Raw genomic sequence first — 25203 nt, forward strand, 5'->3', positions numbered from 1 at the left:
TGACACATGAATAATGTTAATAATACATTGTGTAGTATGCATATTTATTTGATTGGATGCCATGTGCTCATTTTGTTGAAATATCTCATCTTAAATAAACGTATATATGTAAAAACGAACATATAAATGAAAATAAGTCATGTTGAATATGATTGTTAATTTTATAACATATTATCAGTCTTGCAGTTCTTTTCGGTAAGGCGATATATTTATGTTATAACCATTAAACAAATGAATTAAAATATGCATCAATTATATTCTATGTTTCTTGTCTTAGAGTGTGGCAAGAACCGTGGATATATTCAGTACAATGTATGTATATAACCTATTATTTGATGATGTATATAATTTCACATAGGTTTTTAAAACTTTAAAGATTTCATCAAAATAGATATGTTTTGATTACATTTATATAAAATGATACTATACATATATATGTAAGTTAACACAAATTAATGTATTTTATACTTGAAGAGTTTGTCGTTATGATCTTCTCCGATATTATCATCATGCTATGTTATGTATTTCATATGTATATGCACTGTTCGTTGTCTAGTATTATGCTGTTAACATGTCATCGTGGGCTTTTAAGCCTAATATGATTGAAATAAAACTATCTATCTATCTATCTATCTATCAATTTATTCTCGTTTTTTTCTTTTCCTGAGTCTGAAAATTTTAAATGCACCCGTACCCCATATAGCATGTATAGCCTTGTTATATTCAGATTAAAATCGAATGTATATGGTTCCACGTGAAGTCTCGTTTTCATTTTCTGGGTATATAAAAGCCTGTGTACTCCATCTAGTGTTCTTTTCATTTTTGAAGTCCAAAAACCCCTATTAACATCTGACAAAATATCCAAAAATGATGATGTGAAATAAACTTGTCATTATACATTGTTGAGAACAATTATACTGTAGTACCCAGGCGGAAATCCTTTGTCAGACTCGACTAGCGTCTAGTTCAATATATCTTTGACAGCTGTGTACTCGTCCAAAAGAATCCAGTCCAGTAGAGAACTAAGGAATAATTGTTTAAGTTTCATTTGTCAGTGATTTAATAAAAAATTAAGCAAATTTAATTAAGAATATATAATCCGCATAATTTCTCCTACATTAGCCAATTAACTCATATCCTATACTTTTTTTAACGAGTAGCCTGAAAATTGGATCGATATGTAACGTATATAAAACATCGCAATGCAAAGACAGATGTCACAATTCTCTAGAAGGAGAAGTTATAATTATTGTTTATTAAATATTTTATTCTTAAAATAAAACTCCGTCTTTAAAAATAATCTGTTATCGACAATTCAAGACTTCGGTGTGCAACCAATAAACAAAATTTTGGATTAGAAGATCAGACAAACAAAGTTTTACTTTGTGGTAAGTGAATTTATATCCATTATTAACGATTACTTTAAGTTTCCAAACGGGTGTAATAGACCCTACTTCGTAAAAGAGGTACTTAGAGATCCTTAATTGAAAGATATAAAGAAATACTTTTCGTTTCTCTTTTCGTGTTAAGTAATAATATGCTGTACATAAATAATAAACAAGATTGAAACCCGTCTATAACACGTTGTACGTTTGGTACGGCGAATTTCATTGGGCAAACATATCATCTATATTTTCTGTAAACATTTCATCAAGGATAGCAATTGTGTATTATTGTCAGACTTGTAAAGACTTCCTTATAACTTCAGCTGGTGTGATTGGGTTGTGTCGGAGGCTGCGTTTTGTGAACGTCGGCTTGCCTTGTTGACCTTTATTCCAAATTTTTTATAAAGGTTATACAAAGGTTGTTCAGAAAGAGAGAAAGAAATAGGACAGCGCGTTTCGCGTCTTCACTCGAGTATTATCTTTTGATGATCATCCCATAATTACGGCTCGGACTGTATAATCGTACAACATTTCTTCACCCAGCTCTAAGCCTGTCATATTTATGGTGGACTTATGCTGCACTCCTATATCTTGGTGACATAAAAACTTCATTGTTATCCAATAAAAGTCGATGTTGCAACCATACAGTGTTATAAAAAGTATTACATTAAAAACTGTACTTAAATTCGAAAATTTATGACACAAATTTTAATACTATATCAGTGAAGTAATGTATTGTCAACCTTCTTCTTTTTAGGTTAAATATGAGACAGATATATAAAGTCCCTTTAGTAATGCTTTTATTTTTGCTGATGTATGAATGCGAAAGTGGAATAAGCCGAGATAAGATAAAGGAGATGGCAAGACTGCTGTGTACCGGACAAGACATATGCTCAGCGAACAACTCACTGAGTAACACTGTCCAAAATTCAACTACTTGTTGCTATCGTAAGTATGCGTTTTTATTAAAATAGGTTTATAATTGAGAGGCCCCTTTGTGTGCTTAGATGCTAGTGGTATACGAGTAAGCCTTACAAAATATAAATAAGTTGCTTGATGCAGATTTACATGGACCTGTTCTCAAGATTACATCGTCACGTTAATGCAATAACTGATTGACTGCTATTGAATGTAGAAGGACTTATTCCTTTTTGCACTTAGGCGACGATATACGGCTGTTCATATCTTACATAATTCGTCAGCCCTTTCAGCTCAATAACCCAGGTTTATAATCCAGGGATCGCTACTTCCATCCTCTCGTACGAGGCGAATTTTGACACGTGACAATCGATCTTGGACATTGAGTCTAATGATTATTTGTCCAAACCTCTGTTTCAGAAATAAGTATTATTTATCTTGGTCATTTACGGAGATATTGGCTATGACTTGTTAGTTATCACGGAAAGACAGTTAAGAGGATTTGATAGTCTTTTCTGTTATTTTTGGGACATTAGTGTGTACTTTTTAATATTTACATATTTACTTTTTAGAATGTTCCTGTGGCCCAAGTTGTAAAGAATATGGAAATTGTTGTTTCCCAGATCAGGCGTATCCTATTGGAAACAACAATACTGAAGATGGACCAGGAAAAATTGAATTAGAAAAGGACACTGAACTTGTTTACGAATGTTTATATCCTTTATCACCTCAACCATCTGATGCATCTGACAGGGTTCAACTTCAATCCTTTTGGATGATGTCCGAAATAGTAAACCCTCGTCAGTTATCAACAAATCAGAAATGTGGAAATTTCCAGGTAGCACCATGGGGAAGTCTTCTGCCAGTATCATCGAAACAGACTGGAAATATTTACAAGAATATTAACTGTGCAAGAGAACATAATGTGAAAGAAGAGGATATTGTTTTCTGGGAAGGATTCTATTATTGCCGTAATCAAAGAATTCTTTACCCGGAGTTAAATGAAAATTATCTAAACCAGGTGTACAGAAACAATTTTATCCACCAAATGACATTGCTATTCAAACATCAGTTTTGTGTTTCAATAATTTAATTGACTCTTGCCCCTGTGATGGACTTTCCTATTCCAATGTATTTTAGAATGCGCTCATCAGATGTCATTGACGCATGTACCAGCGGGTTCGTGTCTCCGTTTACAGACAGAAAGATATGTTTGTAAACATATTTTGTCACATATGTAATGGATTTATGCTGAATAGTAAAGGCGAATGCAGAAACCTTCTGTCACTGTCAAGTACCATCGGAAAGACTGGGTTAGACATATTTGGACTTATTGATTACAGATATTTACCGAGCTTATCACGCGATCAAAGTGTTGGAAGTGATTCCACTATGGCAAAGATGGCATGTTTGGAGGAGGATACAGTTTTCGGAAAGGTATATTTAGTGGGATAGCATAAATATTTTTAAAGGTTCCTTATTTGTCCGTGTTTTCTTCTTTTCTTCTTTTATCTATCAGCATTTATTATGTTACATACCAGTACAATAATTTTTACATATTTCACGAATTAAACTGTATTTATATCTCACAGTGTTAATACTACAAATAATTACAAACATTAGACGAAGAAATTAGATCATTATGAAGAACAAAACATTGTTCTCGTTCGAGAAATAATTTAAATAATTTCTTTCAACTTATTTATAGAAATACCTGAGCCATACATAATATATATATACATTTAACATTTGATTTGAGATACTGAATACAAAAGTGTTATTTATTGTATTGCAGGATGGTGACAAGTGCAAACTTATTTATTGTCCATTAGGACAAATCCGCACCAGTGATGGAAAATGTATCTATTTGACACGTGAATGGTCCAATATTAATTTTGAAATAAGTATACAACTTACAAGTCCTAAACGTTTTAACATTCTCCACTATTTTCCAGATCTTTACAGTTCACAACCTTTTGATATTTCAAACTTAAAGTCCCCACTTCCAAATTCATTAAAGATCGAAAGTGTTCATTACAAAGAATTCAACTCTACCATCTATACAGATGAACTTGCTGTTTTTCTAACTAAAATAACGCCTATTACTAAAACTGAACTGTTCATGAACAAGGTCAAGGAAAGTATCGGTAAAGAATGGCTTCTTACATCACAGAATACAACTCTTTCGTTGAATTCAAAATTAGCTAGTGAGGTTATTATTTGGATGACAAAGATTTTCACAGGTAGTACCAACACAAGTTATCGAAGAATCTATTTCAAATATAATCGCGTGAATCACCCTGTTCTTCTAACAGAATTGTATTTTTGTGAAAATATTCAATTAGAAGGCAATGAATTTAATGTTTCGAATGACGAAAAAATTGTGTTTAACAAAATTTCAGATCGCTTCTTGTATGATAACGAGTTTAGTCTTGTTAAGTCAAAACCAAATTGGGTTTGCCGTGTTTGTCTTGATAGTTCCGGGTACTATGTTGTTGAAAAGAATCATTCTGCTAGCAATCCTCTCTCCTTAAGATTGTTTGTCACTTTCACCTGCGTTTTTGTTATCACTTGGGCGAACATAAATGATGCAAATTAGCGGTTTATAATACGATGATTAAAATTTAAAAAATAAGTGTTAAAAGTATTAATATCAGTTGATGACACAAAAAGATAATATATAAAGTAGTAGTCAAGATAATGTATAAAGTTATTTATTTCACCTAATTTGACATAATTTGACTTAATGTCCGGAAGTGGATGTTTCCGACGAAACCAGAAAAAAATAAATTATAGATAAACAAGCATTTACAACAAACAAAATATGCCAGTAATTACCTTCACGGTCAGAAAAAAATGAGAATTTATGGGAAATCAATTACAAACAAAGCACTAATGTTCAAAAACAAGGTGAACTTTCAGTTTCCTCGAAGGCCACACTTAATAATACTCAAGTTACAATAATTTTGATATTTATTATAACATGGTTCATCCGCTACCAACATTATTGTATTTCTGTACCCTTAGTGTTATAACTGTAGTTTAAATCAGAATGTATTTATGTAAGTATCTACTATATTTCTAATTGTTTCGTTAATAAGGTGGGTATATCCAATTTCTACAGCTGCCAATTTCATGAAATTCTTCTTTAAGTTGTGGTTGAGAAATTATACAGAATTTAGATAATTCAGACACTTTGGAACAGTAAAACATTTACATTGTTTAATCGATCAAAGGAAAGAAATAGACAGAAATATTTTGCGGCATCATATGGTACTGATTAGTCTTGGCACGAAGGATGTAGCACAAAAGAAATAGTTTTCACAAACACTGCAGAGGAAGTAAAAGCCATTGTCTACATAAAGGATTCTATATATCAAAAATGAATTCTAAAACATAATGACTATAAGAAACCATAAATGTAAATGATGCAGCTTATTAAAGTGTATAATGTAGTTCTGTGTTAAATAACAGTCTACGTAGAATAGAAAAAATAGGAATCCCTCAGGTCAATAAAATAATTATGTTAAATGCGCTTCCTGTGGTAAAGCTATCTTTTACATTGAAGGAACATTAAAACTGGTAGAGGGAGAATATTTTTAACTCTGCTTGATTAAAGAGTATCATTATTGAAACAAATTTATGAAAAACAAGTTGGGTCACCATGCTTTGTCATGACTTATCTGTCGTTGAAAGTTTTTTTATGTCATTTTCAAAAGCATTTAATGTCTTTAATATTATAGTTTTATTGTTTGTTATTGCATATATATACGTAGATGAAATTTCACAATAATACGCAATGATACATTTATGTAATATACAGAGGCGCTTAATATATATGAACCATGCATATATAATCGTAAACAATTTTAATTTGACAAATAATGTCGGGATGATATTAACCACTGAATATGAACGTCTGATTTCAATTACTGTATTTTCAAATGTACAAAACATAACAAAGTGACGTCAACGTCACGTCGCGATAAAACGATACGTACCATAATAGCGCCAAAGTATATAAGATGTCTAACTGTCTAATAATAATACGCGTAATATCTAACAAATAGTGTTTATAAATCAAATAATAATCTTTTTGTATAATAAATGTCAAGTTTTGAAGACAGACATTGATGTATTGAAAGGCTTTATTTTGATTATTTCCGTTATTTGTTTAACATATTTAAATCGAGTTTTTAATGATGGGCTTGAAGAAAAGGGAAGCTTAAGTCATTATCGTTATATCAGATCATAGAAATCAATGATGTCTGCAAAATTGTCAATGTCAAAATATCTTATTACAGGCATTTTTCTAGAAGACTTTTCTTATAATAGCAGTCTTGATTAAATTGTTTTATTGCAACTGAGCTAGACATAAATTTAGTTATTTGTCTGAAATTTTATTGCCAAAATCAACAAACTATTGTGAAATCCTTGCTTAAAAGAAATATAAGTACTTGACGTAAAGCACATTGTTCTTTATTATTCTTAACATGTATTCAAAAAATGATTTCATTGATTATACTGAAATATTGTAAACATTGTATTTGTCTCTCTTTCATATTATTAGATAGGAATCTCTACTGCTTACGCAGGTGCTAGAAAAACCTGTCTGATACCTCCATGTTAGATAAAAAAAAAATCTCAAGTGGTGATTGTTTATATGACCAATATCAGATGGCACTGTGTATACATTTATGCGAACATTTCAGGTTGTGTACAAGTACAATTACAGATTCAGCATGTAAATTTCAAATATGCATTAATTATTATGCGTCTGCGTGCGTACATGCGCCAGCGCGTATAGTTGTGGGGTGGGGGCGTTTTGGTGCATGGGGGTATGAATGAATACGATACAATAGCTCCTTTTCTCTGGCTGTCGATACTGCTTTTCGATTTATTCATTTCTGCAGATTTTAAAAACAATACCCCAAATCGTATCTTCAAAGATAAATTGTCTCCATCGAGAGAACGAAACTGTGAAACTAATTAATGAACCGACACATTTTACTGAAATGAACTTTATATCTAACATTTATATCCAAAGGTGAAAATGCTTTATTGTCAGGAGTTGGTGACCAAGTTGTCCGGTTTCACTGTCAAGTCTTTGCTACATTGAAGTTTCCAAAGCCAATTTTGAAAATTGATTTCTTATTCAACACACATATGGATTTAGACCGTGGCGACCATAACTCTCTAAGCAAACTACTATCTGAGTTTCACTAGCACTCTTGTTACCATGTCATCATCAATACATACATAGTATACCAGTACCACAGACATTACAACTCGGCAAAAATGTATCCCCAATAAAACCATAATAATACGCCCTAACGATGTACCATGTTTGAATACATCGGTTTGAAAACTATCAGTAAATGTAAATGTGCATATCGAGAGGTCAAACACACTTATAAGGAAAAATCATAGGCTTTATTAAAAAGACTTCGTAATGACGCTTATCGTTCCAGAACCCTGGTAATATGAATCATGTAGTTCTATCGAGCCTTTGTCATTGCGGCAAACCTGACAAACAAATTATCATCATCTTTTCGAATGTCACTTTAACAGTCATCTTTGTATATATCTTCTCGCAAATGTGTATCGAATTACTGAAAAACGTCTCTGTCTATTCCCTATGCTCTGGAATGCTTTTCTTCCTCAATATTGTGACGGTTACATAGTTGTGGCATTCATAAAAATAATGGATAAATTGAGAGATTTGTCTGGTGATAAAATATCACATAGCATCGAATCTGCAATGCTTCCGGAGTATCACACATGTAAAGACTCTATTAAACCGTGTATGCAATTGTTATGTACTTCTGTTGTGATCAATGCTTCCGAGGGATCACCTTTCTTACAGATTTTTTTTAAAACTAAAACAATGCTGCGTTCAAAACAAATCAACTTATATTGTTTTAATGTTTTGGTGCTTAAAGAATTTTTTTCCAGAGCTATAGGCGTTTGTTTTTTAACTAGTAATTATCTCTTCTCGTTTCCTTTAGTTCTTTTTTTTGCTCGACTTAAGGATAAATTTACAATGATTAACCATTAAACCTTTGAAATATTTGAATTTTATTTTTTATGCCCCCACAATGTGGGAGCATATAGCGTTGCACTTGTCCGTCCGTCCGTCCGTCAGTCCGTCAGTCCGTCCGTCCGTACGTCCCGAAATCTTGTGAACGCGACTCCTCTTAAACCGGATGCCAGATTTTACTTAAACTTACAGGGATGAACAACCTTAATGTGTAGATGGTAGTAAAGGAAGGAATTTTCGCTGCGACCAAATTTAACAGAATTATGGCCCTTTGTTGATTTTTTCACTAGATACTATATAGAAATTTTGTGAACGCAACTCCTCTTTAACCAGTAGGCAGATTTTGCTTAAACTTACAGGGATTAACAACCTTAATGTGTAGATGTAAGTAAAGGAAGGAATTTTTGCTGCGACCAAATTTAACAGAGTTATGGCCCTTTATTGATTTTTCACTATATACTATGTAGAAATTTTGTGAACGCAACTCCTCTTAAACCGGATGGCAGATTTTGCTTAAACTTACAGGGATGAACAACCTTAAGGTGTAGATGGTAGTAAAGGAAGGAATTTTCGCTGCGACCAAATTTTACAGAATTATGGCCCTTTGTTGATTTTTTTCACTATATACTATGTAGAAATTTTGTGAAACGCAACTCCTCTTAAACCGGATGGCAGATTTTGCTTAAACTTATAGGGATGAACAACTTTAAGGTGTAGATGGTAGTAAAGGAAGGAATTTTCGCTGCGACCAAATTTTACAGAATTATGGCCCTTTGTTGATTTTTTCACTATATACTATGTAGAAATTTTGTGAATGCAACTCTTCTTAAACCAGGTGGCAGATTTTGCTTAAACTTACAGGGATGAACAACCTTAATGTGTAGATGGCAGTAAAGGAAGGAATTTTTGCTGCGACCAAATTTAACAGAATTATGGCCCTTTGTTGATTTTTCACTATATACTGTGTAGAAATTTTGTGAACGCAACTCCTCTTAAACCGGATGGCAGATTTTGCTTAAACTTACAGGGATTTACAACCTTAATGTGTAGATGGTAGTAAAGGAAGGAATTTTTGCTGCGACCAAATTTAACAGAATTATTGGCCTTTGTTGATTTTTAGTTTTCAACTTGTGGCACATGTAGTCCAAAAAATATTTGACCTAGAGTCATAAGATTGACAGAACAGTGGCATGTGGGGGCATCCGTGTCCTATGGACACATTTCTAGTTTTATATAGGTATATAGATATACAATCAATAAAGGTAGCTGTAGTACATACATTGTAAGATGATAAAATGCTCTTTACATGTACATTTACCAGCCTATATCACTTTTGTTGTAACTAATGAGTGTGAGATAAGCCCATGTGAGATTTTCGTCTATCAGATTGGTGAGAAATCAAGATCTTTAGAGACATTGACAACAAAACATTTAAAAAAAATAGTCATTGACTTAACAGAAAATCAAGTGAGTTTATTCTAACTATAGTCTTGCATACTAACTGAGCAGAGATACATTTATGGAAATAAAAACAATCTGGAAAAAGTGTAATCCTTCGGAAGCATTTGTAACAACAAAAATAACATGAAATTGTAGACCCTCGAAAAATTCAGGGGAAAAGAAAAATCCCCGGTGACTTAAGGCACTAAAGTAAAAACAGCTTACTGCAATGACAGCCCCGATGGTATTATAATCAAAACAGTATTGTCAACATAATGACGCTAGCTCGTGAAAAACATTGAGAAACGGAAAAAAAAACGGAATGGAACATAACTTAATCAGACAAATGCTTTAATGCCGATATGTACTTTAAGAGCAGTCTCTTAGAGCCTAAGGAAAAAAGCATTATAATACAGAGAAGTTCTTGTTCGTATACAGTTTATATCGTTTGAGTTGCGAATATTGTATCTTGATGTCTCACCTACTGAAGGGGGACAAGAGATGAAAGGTAGTTTGGGGAAATTCCATTTTTCTTTTTGTGAAGAAGTATAAGTTTGTGTTTCCTTCGTCTAGACTCTAAAGATTCCTAAGGGACTTCTTGTTAGATCTCATGCAGAAAAACAAGTTTACTAGCGCCAGAGGTAATTTTACAAGCTTCGTATTGGATTTTATCAAGTTCATTTTTTTCATATTGAGTACAAATTATAGAGACAACATCGTCGTATTCTAAAATAGGTCTGATGTAAGAAAGACATAGAGTTTCTAGAGATCTACGATCAAGTTGAAATCTAAGTCTAAGCATGATATGTAAACGTTTCCAAGCTCTTTCCTTTATATAGTTTATATGAGTATGCCAAGAACCATCATCAGAAAAATGTAAACCAAGGTGTTTGTGAGAAGTAAATGCAGAAATTATTTCGTTTTGCATAGAAATATGTGGATAGAAAGGTTAAGATGTTTTACGTCTGAGTGACATGGTTTCAGATTTAGAAGGATTGAACTTGACCCGCCATATATCAGCCTATAAAGAAATTTTGTTTATATCAATTTGATGAGTCTCAGCTGCATGTATTGGATAATCGACGATTAAATAAAAGCTGGTATCATCAGCGAAGATTTACACAAGACCGTAGGTCTACATCTATATAATTGATATAAACTATAAAAAGAGAAGTTGACCCAAAATCGAACCTTGAGGGACACCTGCTTTGATAGAAGGCCAATCAGATTTAGCACCAGGAAGAACCATAGATTGACGTCTATTTGACAGATAGTTTGAAAAATAATCAAGAAAAGGCACTCGAATACCAGCTCTTTGTAACTTAGGCAGGGAGACCTTTGTGCAACACATTATCGAAAGCCTTTTGTTTATGTCGAAGAACACAACGTCTGTATCTCTAGACCATCGTCAAACACCTACAAAAAGAATTGTAGAGAAAAGTTTAGTTTGATTCACAGTTTGAAACCAGATTGAAGCGGAGATATAGAGTTCAAAGACCTTTTCCATACAATAAAGAAGTGATATAGGACGATAGTTGTTTGGCAGAAGCAAGGGTCATCTTTCTTAAAAAAATTGGGCAAACATAAAGCATCTTTCCAAAGATTGTTGGACTTTACAGCAGCGAAGTGAATGATTGAACAGGGAGCAAAGTGGATATTTAATTACGGAAGCTGTTTCACACAAGATCCGATTGCTGATTTCATCAGGCCCGGACGCTTAATTGATATTGAGAGTTGACATTTTAAGTTGTAACCGTGATTGAAGTGAGTGTGCGGACAGGCTCTACGTAGAAATCTTCAGGAGTTTCTTCATTTAAATTATCAAGAGAAGTCTGACAGTAGAAAAAGATATTTAATATATCAGATATTGATTTATTGTCAAATATCAGTCTGTTAGAGTCTGGACATGTCAGTGCGGGAATGATTTGGTTTTCAGTCGGAGATATAAATGATTTGATGACTCTCTTTTTGTATAGTATTATCAGATTGAATGGGAATATGCCCAGTTTCTTTATTATGGTTTCGCCCCTTGGCACTATGAATAAGCCTGAAACAAATTTTGTTAACGAAGTTGGGTTTGAATTTGTGCCAAGTTCATAGGATTTTAGGTGCGTTTTTGCCTCTGTGGTAAAGTTTCTTAACGTTTACGAAATAAGTTGTTTAGTTTGTGACGTGATCCACCACTGCATCATTTTGGTCTTACTAACTGTTTATTGTTGCTTTGTTGGAATTCACTGCTCTGAGAGTTTAAGAATCTTGTTGTTTATTGTTGTTGTGTAAATGTTTATATCATTGTTAATATATTGTTCCCAGTCTGTTTGCATAATGTGGTGTTTAAGGGTTTTGTAATGTTCAAGTTTTTGAAAACTATTGGTAAGGCTGGCGTTTCGAAATAACAAGATATCTAATATCCCAATGGACCTTTATAATAGCAAGATCTTTGATATTGATTATATTGGAAATAATGTTACCTATTTAGGAAATCATATATAGAAACTAATGAAAATGTACCATATTTATGTGAAAAGACTAACTATTATAATACAGGTTTTTCCAAAGCATGTAGCATAGATAATAATCCATATAAGCTTTTAAGAAATTACACTGTCGTTTTTGTTTTACATTATACCTTTTAATGTGTATTCTAATAAGGGCAAAATACCTAAAGATTGGGGAAAGGTTTTATTAATCAGATATTAAGTATTTACTTTATATCTATATTATCTTAAGCAATCACAAGCTATAATAGAGTCAAATTTAATTAGTGAATGTATAGACATGTAGGTATGTATAACAAGGGAGGTAAATCTCTAATTAAAAAAAATCCTCATTATTATATGTTGTTGAGTTATCCCCCTTTTCAGCCAAGAATAAAGACGGGTAAACAGTAAAAGTTGGGATATTGTCATGACCTTCTCGTCGTTGTTAGCGTCGGCGTTTGCGTTGGTAGCTGCGTTGGTTAACCTTTTTGTTAAGGTCCATTTTCTCAGAAAGTATAAATGCTATTGATTTCAAGCTTTGTATAAATGTTTATTGTCATAATTATGAAGACGCAAATAATCCTAAAATTATTCTTCGTAAAGTTATGTCCCTTTTCGAAATAGATTTTTGGATCTGTATTTTTATATGTAGCTGGTATGTACCACTTATTCCTTTATGGACAAACAAACAAATAAAATAAACATTTAGCAATACATTTGAACTATAAGTTAAAACACGCAATTCATGTATTTAATTCATTTGTTTTCAATATGAACAACTTCAAGGGAAAAAAATCCCCAACGTTAATAAAGCCAATGATTACGATGAAGATAAATGCAAAAATATAGCGTTGTATGACCTTGATAATTTAGCAACTTTCACCTTAACAATATCACATCTTCTTCCCTATATGCCGGTAATTTATTCAATTGTTTGATGACATCATGCGCTACATAGACAACAAAACTTTTTATCTTATCATAACACATTGAACAATATTAACAATAGTAAAGTACATTTGTACATTTCAACTAGTTAATTGATTTATCTCTTTTTTAAAAAAACTTTTGAAAAAAAATTTAAAAAAAAATATTTTACAACATTTCAACTTAACAGCATTTAATTTAATGGTGTAGAGAATACCTCAGACATTCCTTTACACGGTTTTTTAAACACTGACAATATAAGTATACGCGAAAAGTTCGTGCGAGACCGTAGGACCAAAGAGCTTAAGCCCTCTAAGATAACACGTATGACGTGTATAAGTTAAATTGAAATCACATTAAAATAAATAAAAAAAGATATTCTCTCCAAATCTAAAAGGTTTCAGAAAAATCAAAATTCTAAGTTAACAGGGCGCCGCTATTTTGCAAATCTTGGGACTGTTTCTAGATTTGAGTTGTATATTTAGATTACAGGGCGCTTTTGGAAAAACAATGAACAAAAGCGTCTACACAATTCAGACTGTTGCTTGAAGACACTACAGCCTTCTCTCTATCATAAATTACACTTCCGGTAGAAGTATGATTTTAGAAAACCGGTAAATAAATATCATTATCTTAGAAAAAAAAAACTTAATTAACGATGATAAACATAAAATGTTACGTCTTTATATGCATTTCTAAGATAAATCATCACGTTTCAAATTAGGTAAAATTAAAGCTTAACAAGCATGGTGGACGAGCTATGTAGAAACACTCGGTACAATAGCAACACCAATTCATGCGTATCTATTAAACGGCACAACATACTTGCATTTACTTATTATTTACAAAATCTAGGAAAGATATGGTTTATATATGGAAATGTTTATGCTTGATATTAAATTCAAAAAAAGCTAACCACGTCACTGGTATAGACCCTAATTTCATATTATCTTAATGTAAGATATACAAAATGTATGTCATTTTGACTATGGATCCTGTGTTTAAACTGACACGATAACGTGGCCTAGAGTGGCGGAACTGATTTTAAAGGCCCATTTTGCCACAAAAATAAACAATGTCAATCTAAAGAAAATAGCATTTTCATAGTTCGTTATGTATATATGTGCCTTTTGAAATGGTTTTCCCGTTTTTGACACAACCTTTAGTTATGTAAATATTTGTAAACAGCCTTTTTTTCAGTTCAAGGTTTTGTAACGTGCAATTTCATTGGTTAAAAATTTTGGTCAAAAGCGATTTTTATTCAGCCACACCAAATAAAAAAAGAACAAAAACAAACTCCTTGTGTGAATCAAATGTCCCGTTTTACATATTAACGGTATTAAATGTCATTCTTTGATAATCAATTAAAAGTTTTTTGTCAAAATGCAGAACTATACATAAAGCTACAATGGGCAGTTTAAAAATTCAAAGTACAAAGTCATAAATAAAGCATAAAAAAATGTAAGCAAACTTTCATTATCCTGACGTCACTAAGGATGATATTGCCTCATCCTTCTTATTTTTAATCACAATATCATACATTAGTATTTGTTTTAAGTTTAGACTTATACATTATCATATAATGATATAAATCCAATCCAAACACTTTAGAAAGACCGTCCAAAATTTGAAAAATGACGTCATCTTCTCTAAGGTCGTACTTCATTCTCTTTGCAATTTAAGTTTCTTGACGTTTACGTATATAAATGTTGACGTCAGCAACATTTCCTTTCCTTTTCTATAGACATGCTAATACTGTCAGAGTATACATAACGAGATGGCTTTTGTTTTATCTTTCTTAACATTTCTTCCCCTGATTACATAGAAGAGAAAAAAAGAGAATAAAAAACAAAGTTTAATGATTGATATAGAGATAATGTAACTTCTACAAAGCGCGCCCTCTGTAGAGCGATAACCTTTATACAAAATCGGTATCATTTTATGTTCTTTAAGATATAATATCATCAAATTTGATATTAGAAAATATTGAAAATTGTTACACAGTCTCTGTAAACATAAAATATTTACTATACTTTACCATATTTTGACTTCACAGAAAGTAGATATGTTATGTTTAAAATTCTACACAATAAAGGTGGTCACCATGCATATATATATAGTGTCTTTAGAAAAACTTTCAGTTTTTTTTTATAGTTTTTTTTAGAAATTTTATCAAATTTACTTTACCTGTGATAGGAAACGCAGCTTTCTGTACATAGTTTATTGATTGAATAATAAAAAAGTAAATTTTCGTACCAAAAATAAGTCATTTGTTTATATTTGAAATCAGAAATAGATACCTACCAAGTGACAAAAATAACTTGTCTACATTTTCGCCTGTCTTTGCGGAACTTTCATAAAACAGGATGTCATGGGACTTGCACCAAGATTCGGCCTCCTGAAAACATAAATAAACATAGACACTAAGTTACTTGGATGATCCGGGACGATCCAGGGTGATATTATTGTTGCGGTCACACCTACCCCGGCAGCGCTACGGTAATTCCCAACTTACCACACAGGATGCGCTCCGGACCATCCAGGCAGAGCCCAGGTGAAGCTACGGTTCATGCCGGTGCTTCCCCGGCCGTTACCGGTTGACGCCGGAAAAATCCTTACGCAAGACTTGATAGAAGTGAAATGGAAAGGGTTTTAATACAAACAAGTGCAATCATCGCAAAATGTCGTTATTTTTTTTTAATGAACCGGGCTTTACCGGGGCTCTACCGGGACCAACCGTAGCTCCATCGTCATTCAGTAATGGTCAAAAAATCAGTTATGGTCAAACGTAAAGGTTATAAAAATCAGTAATGGTCAAAGAAAAATGGAATAAAAATCAATTAGGGTCAAAGGAAAAAGTTATAAAATCAGAAATTGTCAAAAGTAAATGTTAAAAAAAATAAGTAATGGTCAAAGGAAAAAGTGATTAAAATCAGTAAAGGTCGAAGGAAAAGTTATAAAAAACTAGTGATGGTCAAAAGGAAAAGTGTTTTAAAAAATCAGTAATGCACAAAAGAAAAAGTTATAAAAATCAGTAACTATCAAGGAAAATAGTTATAAAAATTTGAAATGAACAAAAGATAAAGTAATAAAAATCAGTAACTATCAAAGGAAATGGTTATAAAAATCAGTAATGAACTAAAGTAAAAGCTATGAAAATCAGAAACGGTGAAAAGAAAAAGTTATAAAAATCAGTAACGGTCAAAGGAAATAGTTACATGTATATAAATGAACAAAAGAAAAAGCTATAAAAAATCAGTGATGGTGAAAAAAAGTTATAAAAATCAGTTATAGACTATGGTGGCATATTTCTGCCACCAGATAACCTGATAGCTAACTAATTAATTAAGAGGTTAACTAGTTACGATACTAGTTAACCTGATAACTAACTAGTTAATTAAGAGGTTAACTAGTTACGTAACTAGTTAACCTGATACCTAACTAGTTAATTAAGAGGTTAACTAGTTACGTAACTAGTTAACCTGATACCTAACTAGTTAATTAAGAGGTTAACTAGTTGCGTAACTAGTTAACCTGATACCTAACTAGTTAATTAAGAGGTTAACTAGTTACGTAACTAGTTAACCTCTTAATTAACTAGTTAGTTATATGGTTATCTGGTGGCAGAAATATGCCACCATAATAGACAAAGGGAAAAATATATAAAATAGTAATGAACAAAGGAAAAAGGTTATAAAAATCAAAATCAAAGGAAAAAGTTTTAAAACATCAGTAATGGTTAAAGGAAAAAGTTATGAAAGATAGTAATGGTCAAAGGGGAAAAAGTTATAAAAATCAGTAATGGAAAAAGGAAAAAGTTTTTAAAATCAGTAATTATAAAAGGAAAAGGTTATAAAAGTCAGTAATGAAGTAATTATAAAAGGAAAAGGTTATAAAAGTCAGTAATGAACAAAGGAAAAGGTTGTAAAATCAAAATGGTCAAAGAAAAAAAGTTATGAAAGACAGAAATGGTCAAAGGAAAAAGTTATAAAATCTGTAATGGACAAAGAAAAAGTAATAAATATCACTAATGGAGAAAACAATAATTATTAAAAAAAGTAATAAACAAAGGGAAAAGTAATGAAAATCAGTAATGGACAAAAGAAAATCACAGGTTTTACTGTAAACACATACATTAATGATTTACATAGGAAATAACAAAGTGCAAAAATAACAATGTCTTGAAAACAACCATACGTCATACATCATAATATAGAAATATATATCCTGAGACCTATAGCCTTATAACTGACTTAATTTCCTGAAAGAATGTATTGATTTCTTACATACGTACAAACAATGAATTTGATTCTTTGTTTGGATTTCACTTAAAACACTTTTGTATTTTAGTGTTCATTATGGAGAGGGCTATTGAGTCCGCTTCTGGAACAAACCAGCATTGATGTCATAAAAGGTCACTTGGAAGTGACCCAAGTACGGCTCGCACCCACGATCTCTGGGGAAAAGGCTGTTTAGTGCGCTTCTGGATCAAACCAGCAATGATGTCATATGAAATCATTTGGTTGTGACCCTAGTAAGGCTCGAACCTACGATCCCTGGGTTGAGAGGCAGATACCTTAACCAATAGGCCACCGCCCCGCCCCATTACAGCTTACATAAATGTAGGGTTTTTTTAAGCGCAATTCGCTATACATATAAATGGTAAAATATTGTATCTATATATCCTTTTAATAATCTCACTTTTAGTAAATAAGGTTGTTATGCTTCTTGACATCAAGAAATATGTCATAACCAGAAATATGATATATCAAAAATTATAATATAATTTATAAGAGACCCTTCTAATGTCTAAAAACTGAAATGGAATGAAATTCAACACAAACTAGCAACTTCCCGCCAAAATTAACAACACAAAACAACACAAGCGGAGATAAGTCAAACAAGCTAACTATGTATATACAAAACATTACACAAGTATAAGAAATAACTAAATGAAATTTGAAAAGCGACTTTCTCTAAACGTGTCCGACAAAAACGTGAAAGGGCACCAAACCCTATAATTTATACAATTTAGCGTAGTAATACAAATTTGACCTATGACCTAACCTAAACAACATCCAATCAGAAAGGCTGTTATATCTATAATTAAAAGAATTTATCTGTTAATGTCGCAATGGGTCCCCGTCGCAATGATATATCAAACTAATGATCGTGAAAATCAAGCATGTCCTTGATAGAAACCCTTCGAAAGATAAGTTACTGATTTAAATTCTTTACGGGGATTCCACAAACACAAACAACAGCGATCTTAATTAACCAACCGAAGATGTACCCCAAAATTGATTAGTATGACGTTGGACAAGATTTACTAGTATATTTTTATCATATGTTTTCGATGGTTTTCAAATAGTTAATATAAGATACGTATTCATAAGACATCTACTTATGGGATTTCCATGCTCTCTCATTAGTATCGATGAGATTTGTTAAAACTACGTGTTGATTTATAACAACGATTATATAAAACAATGTATTGTATCTTCAACACCATTCATACACACATGACACGAGCAGACTGAAAATTTATTATTAAACTCCATATGATATTCCCTAATGATAATCACAAAATAGTACTTTTATCTAGGTTTAATCAATCAAAAGTGTCACTCACCGCGGCGGTTACTTGTTTTCTATCTTCAGGTAGGTCTATTTTGTTTCCTACAACCATAATTGCCGTATTGGTCTCAGCATATTTTCTGATTTCTTTAACCCAGCCGTTCAAATTGTCGTACGTAACCTAGCATGGTTAAATAAATATATTTTTTATAGTTTCTTTAAGTATGTGGATATTAATATTAAAGGCCCATTATGCCTGAGAAATGCTATTATTTTTTTATTTCTCTTTTTTTTTGTATCTTGTTACAGTTTCTAAATAATACTTATTTGCCAAATACATGAACTGCATTTTGATCAGTTAGCTCTGTTTGCTATAGATATAATTAAAGTAAATAAATATTTTGTATGGAAGTCAAAATACTGATTTGATTACATGTTGCTATCTTTACGACACATTCCTGCACAATCAATGCTACTTTCTTCCTTAATTTTTGTTTAACAAAATCCATTTTTGAAACATTATTAATATCAAACATATGTTTGACATTTCTATAGAATTAAAAACTATTATGGATTTCTTAAGCATAAAGTGCCTTTAATAGAACGTACAAACTTAAATGTTTTTATGAATATTTGCTCATATTTTAATTAGATTTTTCGGCGTAAAACTTCAGAAAATATATTGAAAAATGTTGGTGTGTAGGTGTTCGGTCAGACTTTAATATTTCTTCCAGTTTTTTTTAAACATTTTCCAAAGTATTTCACATAAATGTTATAAAGTGTCCTAGCATACTTTCCATGTTTAGGTTAATTGTTGCTTTAGAATTTCTAAATTGGAATATTGGCAGAACACGTGTTGTTACATATTGATTCAGATCAATAGACGTTTCGAAATAAAATAACTTTTTAAAAATCATTTCAGTAGCATAATAACATGCAGCATGAAAACAATAGCGGATTTTATGTCTTTAATGTCTTTCAGGTATTTACCCTTTGAGTTCCTTTAATATCTAAAACATATTATAGTTATCACTAAAAATAAAAATAAAATCTGTGCATATTATTGAACACGCTGATTGCAAAGTTTTAAAAAAAATCCGGAACTTTATTTCACAAAAGTGATATGTCAAATGTGTGCGCGTCACGACAAAACCAACGTTATGCGTTTGCGACCAGCATGGATCCAGACCAGCCTGCGCATCCGCGCAGTCTGATCAGGATCCATGCTGTTCGCTTACCAACCCTATTACAAGTAGAGAAACTGATAGCGAACAGCATGGATCCTGATCAGACTGCGCGGATGCGCAGGCTTGTCTGGATCCATGCTGGTCGCAAACGCATTACGTGGTTTTGTCATGACATGGCTCAAATATATGTGATGATATATTACTTTATCGGTTACGTCATACACAACAAGAGCGCCATCTATGCCTTTCATGTACAACGGCAGTAAGGAACGGAAGCGTTCTTGACCAGCGGTGTCCCAGATCTGAAATACGACTCTGTTACCTTGGATTTCTAGTCCCTTTGTTTCAATATCTGAAAAGTAATAATTCTTTCTTGTGAGACAATTGGCCCATGTTTTATATGCGTCAATTTTAACTTCTGTTGTCCGCACATACAAGCCGAATGTCGTTTCTTTAAACAATCTGTCGCAGTCTGTCACTACACCAAAGAGAATAGAGTACATGTATATCCAAGGTCATCATTTATTTAGGACGGCATTGCTTAAGAGAAAATATTGTGTGTATTTTAACTTTCGTAATAAACGCTTGAAATGTTCTTGACATTTGCATAAATTAGATCGTATATTAACTTGGGTCATTCAATTTGAACTGACCCTGACTAAGGCGTCCATTCCTTTTAGTATATGTATGTAAAAGAAAATTCATAAAAAGTCAAATGTACAAAGCTAAGTCGTAGCATTTGCTTATCTTTTTATAATCATATACGATTGAACCACATCCTAGAAATCAAAGCCCCATTCATTCTTAAAAATATCATAATTTCGTTACATAAGAATAAAAGCAACATTTACCGACTGTTATCGGCCCATAATGTGACTGATACAGATACATATTTCTTTCTTGCCTTGGAAAATTACTCTCTGCAGAGTCTCAAAAGGATGTCATAATATTGATCGTGTTTAAGTATTCCGCAAGCAAGTTTCCGAAGTCTGTCCGTAATGCATCAGAGTATTTCCGTAATACATCGAAGTCTTCCGTTATAAATCGATTTCTGTCAGTAATACATCGAAGTCTGTCCGTAATACATCGGATGTCTGTCCTTAATACATCGATGTCTGTCCGTATTTCATCGAAGTGTGTCCGTAATACATCGAGATCTGTTCGTAATACATCGAAATTTGTCCGTAATACATCGAAGTTTGTCCGTATCACAACGAAGTCTGTCCGTTATACATCGGGGTCTGTTCGTAATACATCGGGGTCTGTTCGTAATACACCGACGTATGTCCGTAATACATCGAAGTTTATCCGTAACACATCGGAGTTTGACCGTAATACATCGAAGTATGTCCGTAATACATCGGGGTTGGTTCTTAATAAATCGAAGTTTGTCTGTAACACATCGAAGTCTGACCGTTATACATCGAAGTCTTTCCGTAATACATCGGAGTCTGTTCGTAAAACATAGAGGATATTCAAGTTTTTCTATGAATACATGATTTATTTTCATTGAGTGGTATGAACATAAATATTTCATGAGTGGCGGTAGCCACGTGTGAAATATGGTAATTTTCATGCCACAAGATGAAAATAAATCATGTATTTATAGAAAAACTTGAATTTTCTGTTTATTATATATACATTTTTCTCCTTTTTGATATTAAAATTTAAAAGATTTTCCCTTAAATTTTGTGAACTGGCAGAATTTAAAAGAAAGTAGTCCGGTAAGACACCAGTGAAAATACGGAAAATATGTTTCACTGCAGTGAAAAATAAATTTTTACAGTGAAATACGGAAAGTGAAAATACGCATTTTATTTCAGCAATATTTCTCAATATTTCATTTATACGTATATAATAAATCGGGGTCTGTTCATAAAATATCAATTAAAGTATGTCCGTAATACATCGGGGTTTGTTCTTTATACATCGATTTTGTCCGTAATAGATGAAAATGTGTCCGTAATACATCGAAGTTTGTTCATAATACATCGGGGTCTGTTCGTAATAGATCGGAGTCTGTTCTTAAGACATCGACGTCTTCCGTAATACATCGGGGTCTGTTCGTAATACATCGAAGACTGTCCATAATACATCGGTGTCTGTTCGTAATATATCAAAGTCTGTTCGTAAAACATCGACGTATGCCCGTAATACCCCGGTCATATATTCACGGAATACGCCCACGGAAGAGCCACGGATTAATTCCGGCATTGTCCGTAGCTACCCGTACTGGTCAGTAGCTCTCCGTATTGTAACCGTAGTCAATCGTAGTAGTCCTTGTATATCCGTAGCGATTCTTGACAATTTTTGAACATGCACAAAAATTTGCTACGGAAAAATCAACCGTAGCATATCCCTGCTAGTCCGTATTAAACCGTACTGTACGTACTGGTCCTAACGAAAACCGTGTTAGTCCGTACTGATTCGTGGACCACCAACTTGTCAAGGATTTCTACGGTTTAGTACGGAAAACTACGTATTTGTACGGTTACACTACGTATATGCTACGGTTTTAATACGGATTAATACGACATTGTCACGGAAAGTCACGATCGTAATACGTTGTACTACGGAGAGACAGGGATTAGCACGGTCTTATACGGTTTATTGCGTTGCAACAAGAAACGGTACGGAATTGTACGGTCCACCACTGTTTAGTACGGATGAATTAAGTATCATGTACTTTTTCATGGGTATAAATACTACCTTCTTGTTAAAAACAGACATATTTGCGGGAACATTCAATAAATGATAATTGCCATTTACTGGTTGCAACTTTATATTGAAAAGACTCAGAATGCGGGGTCAGTGGTCGAGCTGCTTGATGACATGCATAGAGGTAAAATATATTAATATCGTACTACACTTCATAAGTAATAGAATAACATTTAATGTTACATATTTTACAAACATTGGATCGTGAATTTGGAGTTAATATGTACATACAACCAAGTGTCTCATAAGCCTCATTCACGATAATTAATGTAATTGTAAAATGAACAGCAAATTTTAAAATTAATAGAGAAGCAGTATTGATCAACATTTTTCATAAATGCTTACTAGCCTATATCTAATCAGGTAAGAGAAGACAGACGAGATGGTGGACTAGAGATGGGCTTTTACAAAGACCACTTTATGTTTAGTATGAGGCTCTCATGTCCGAACTTGTTGAGGATACAGCGTCCTTTAATCGGACCTGATTTGTCTCGGGGGTCGGACGCAGTTAGGCCGAATCCTCTCATCCAAAATTATTGAACTCTGCAATTCGTTTTCTATGTTTTCTTTTCTTGTGGGGCATTTTGAAAATGAGCATGCAAGAGGTTGTGGACGGATGTATTAGGTCCGTATAGATCCGTGGCAATTCGTTCTTCTCCGTATCAATTCCTCCTTCTCCGTATCAGACCGTACTTATTCGTACTAACCCGTGCTTATACCGTAGCAGACCGTAGTGTATCCGTAGAGCGTCCGTCCTGATTCGTGTCGCTCCGTATCAAACCGTGTCGGTCCGTAACAGTCCGTATCTTTCCGGGGGCTTTTTGTGGAAAATCCGTCGGACTCCGTACTCATACCGTTGTGTGTCCGTACTGGAACCGTAGCGGTCTACGGAATTTCACATTTCCGTAGTAATCCGTGAACAATTAGAACGTAGCTCTTCCGTGGCATTATCCGTGAATATGTGACCGGGGAATTAAACATCGAAGTATGTCCATTATACTGTAATACATCGGGGTCTGTCCGTAACACACCGTAGTCTAGCCGTAACACATCGCAATGCATCGGACGAGTTTGAGCTGTAATTTTTCCGGCAGCTATATACAATGTCATGATCAATAGTTACAAAAATATACATAATTATACATGTGTGTACTTAAACACTTCATAGAGATGTACTGTAACTCTTTAAACTTGAAAAAAATATTCGATACCGTGTCTATAACCACGAATGCTACATTTCTTTAAAAGAAAAATGGTAAACCTATTTGTTTGAATCGAATTTTTATGTTACATGCATACATGTTTAAGCATTACTAACCTGAGATAGTGGCTTTATGAGCGTCAGTGAACAGGTCTTTTACAAATCGTAGTGACAGGCACGTTTTACCAGTTCCCATATCACCAATGATAGATATCTTAAATTTCGTCGCCTCTTCAATATCATCCCGTTTGTGTTTAAAAAGTTTTTCCATAGCGCGTTCATTACATGAATATATAGTAAAATGCCGTAGTTAATATAACTATATAATACAACTGTATATGTAACGATCTTATTTTAATAAAATAACAATTATGAATGTATGTATGGACATATATAAAATGTCAAGGAAATTCACCACTTACATGTACTTTCTTGTGATTAAAGCCTACGCTCATTAGATAGAATACACTATAACTCTGTTTCCGGTAAGGAATATATATTAATCATGTAAATCAACATTAAAAACAAACGAAAATAATCCAAATCAACAGCGTATTACTTGTATTTAAAGTCTTTTCTTAGTGTTTGGGTGTGAGTGTTCACATATTGATGATGATTTTAGTTGAACGTTCATCATTTTTCTTTTCCCTTCAGTGACTTTTATTTAACACACACATTAACACATTTATTTATCCGTGTAAATCACTGTGTTATATTCACATGGAGTATTTACTTCCTTAACGTTGATAAGTCACAATCTCATTTCATCATTAACAACAACAACAACAACAACACACTGTGGTATTATTTGCACGCGTTGCTATTTTTGTTCAGTAACATCGGCAGTCGACACTTTCGTTTCTTCCTTGTAAAATGTTTAATAAAGTTTCAGGTACAGTTATCATTTGTATTTATAATACTATATAGAGGATATTTTTTTCCTCTATCTACGGGATTTATTTTCATCGGGTGGTATGGAAACAGATATATTATTGGTGGTGGTATAGCGACGAATGAAATATGATAATTTTCACACAAGATGAAAATAATTCTTGTGTTTATAGGGAAAAACATTTGAATTTTCTGTTTATATATACATTTTTCTCTTTTTTGACATTTATACTTTGAAAGATTACCTTTTAAACTTTGTATTTTGCCTAAATTTATTGTAAAGCAGTAGTCCGGCAAGACACCAGTGAAAATACGGAACATATATTTCACTGCTGTGATAAATAAATTTTTACAGTGAAAATACAGAACATGAAAAATACGCATTTTATTTCACCATTTTTTCTTATTATTTTATTTATAAGTTTATAATAAACGTTAG

General features: G+C 32.8%; 1 protein-coding gene across 1 annotated transcript; it reads right to left on the minus strand.

The window, feature by feature from the left end:
• Positions 1 to 14163: 14163 nt before the first annotated feature.
• Positions 14164 to 24633, minus strand: LOC132745910 (ras-related protein Rab-13-like). Its single transcript, XM_060734921.1, has 5 exons — positions 23991 to 24633; positions 20158 to 20306; positions 18823 to 18948; positions 15495 to 15588; positions 14164 to 15003 (listed from the first exon to the last, which is right to left on the minus strand). The coding sequence occupies exons 1-5, from the start codon at positions 24142 to 24144 to the stop codon at positions 14906 to 14908; spliced, it is 621 nt and encodes a 206-aa protein (XP_060590904.1). The 5' UTR covers positions 24145 to 24633; the 3' UTR covers positions 14164 to 14905.
• Positions 24634 to 25203: the final 570 nt, after the last annotated feature.

Source organism: Ruditapes philippinarum, unplaced genomic scaffold (assembly GCF_026571515.1).
Source record: "Ruditapes philippinarum isolate M1 unplaced genomic scaffold, ASM2657151v2 ctg4146_1_1_1_1, whole genome shotgun sequence".
Lineage (NCBI taxonomy): Eukaryota > Metazoa > Mollusca > Bivalvia > Venerida > Veneridae > Ruditapes > Ruditapes philippinarum.

Bases quoted from the DNA above. Each gene is read 5' to 3' on its own strand.
- LOC132745910 (XM_060734921.1), bottom strand. From the start codon at position 24,144: ATGGAAAAACTTTTTAAACACAAACGGGATGATATTGAAGAGGCGACG. The intron at 20,307-23,990 runs GTTAGTAATGCT...ATTACTTTTCAG, and splicing joins TCATAAAGCCACTATCTCAG to ATATTGAAACAAAGGGACTA. The intron at 15,589-18,822 runs GTGAGTGACACT...TTATGTTTTCAG, and splicing joins GAAAACAAGTAACCGCCGCG to GAGGCCGAATCTTGGTGCAA.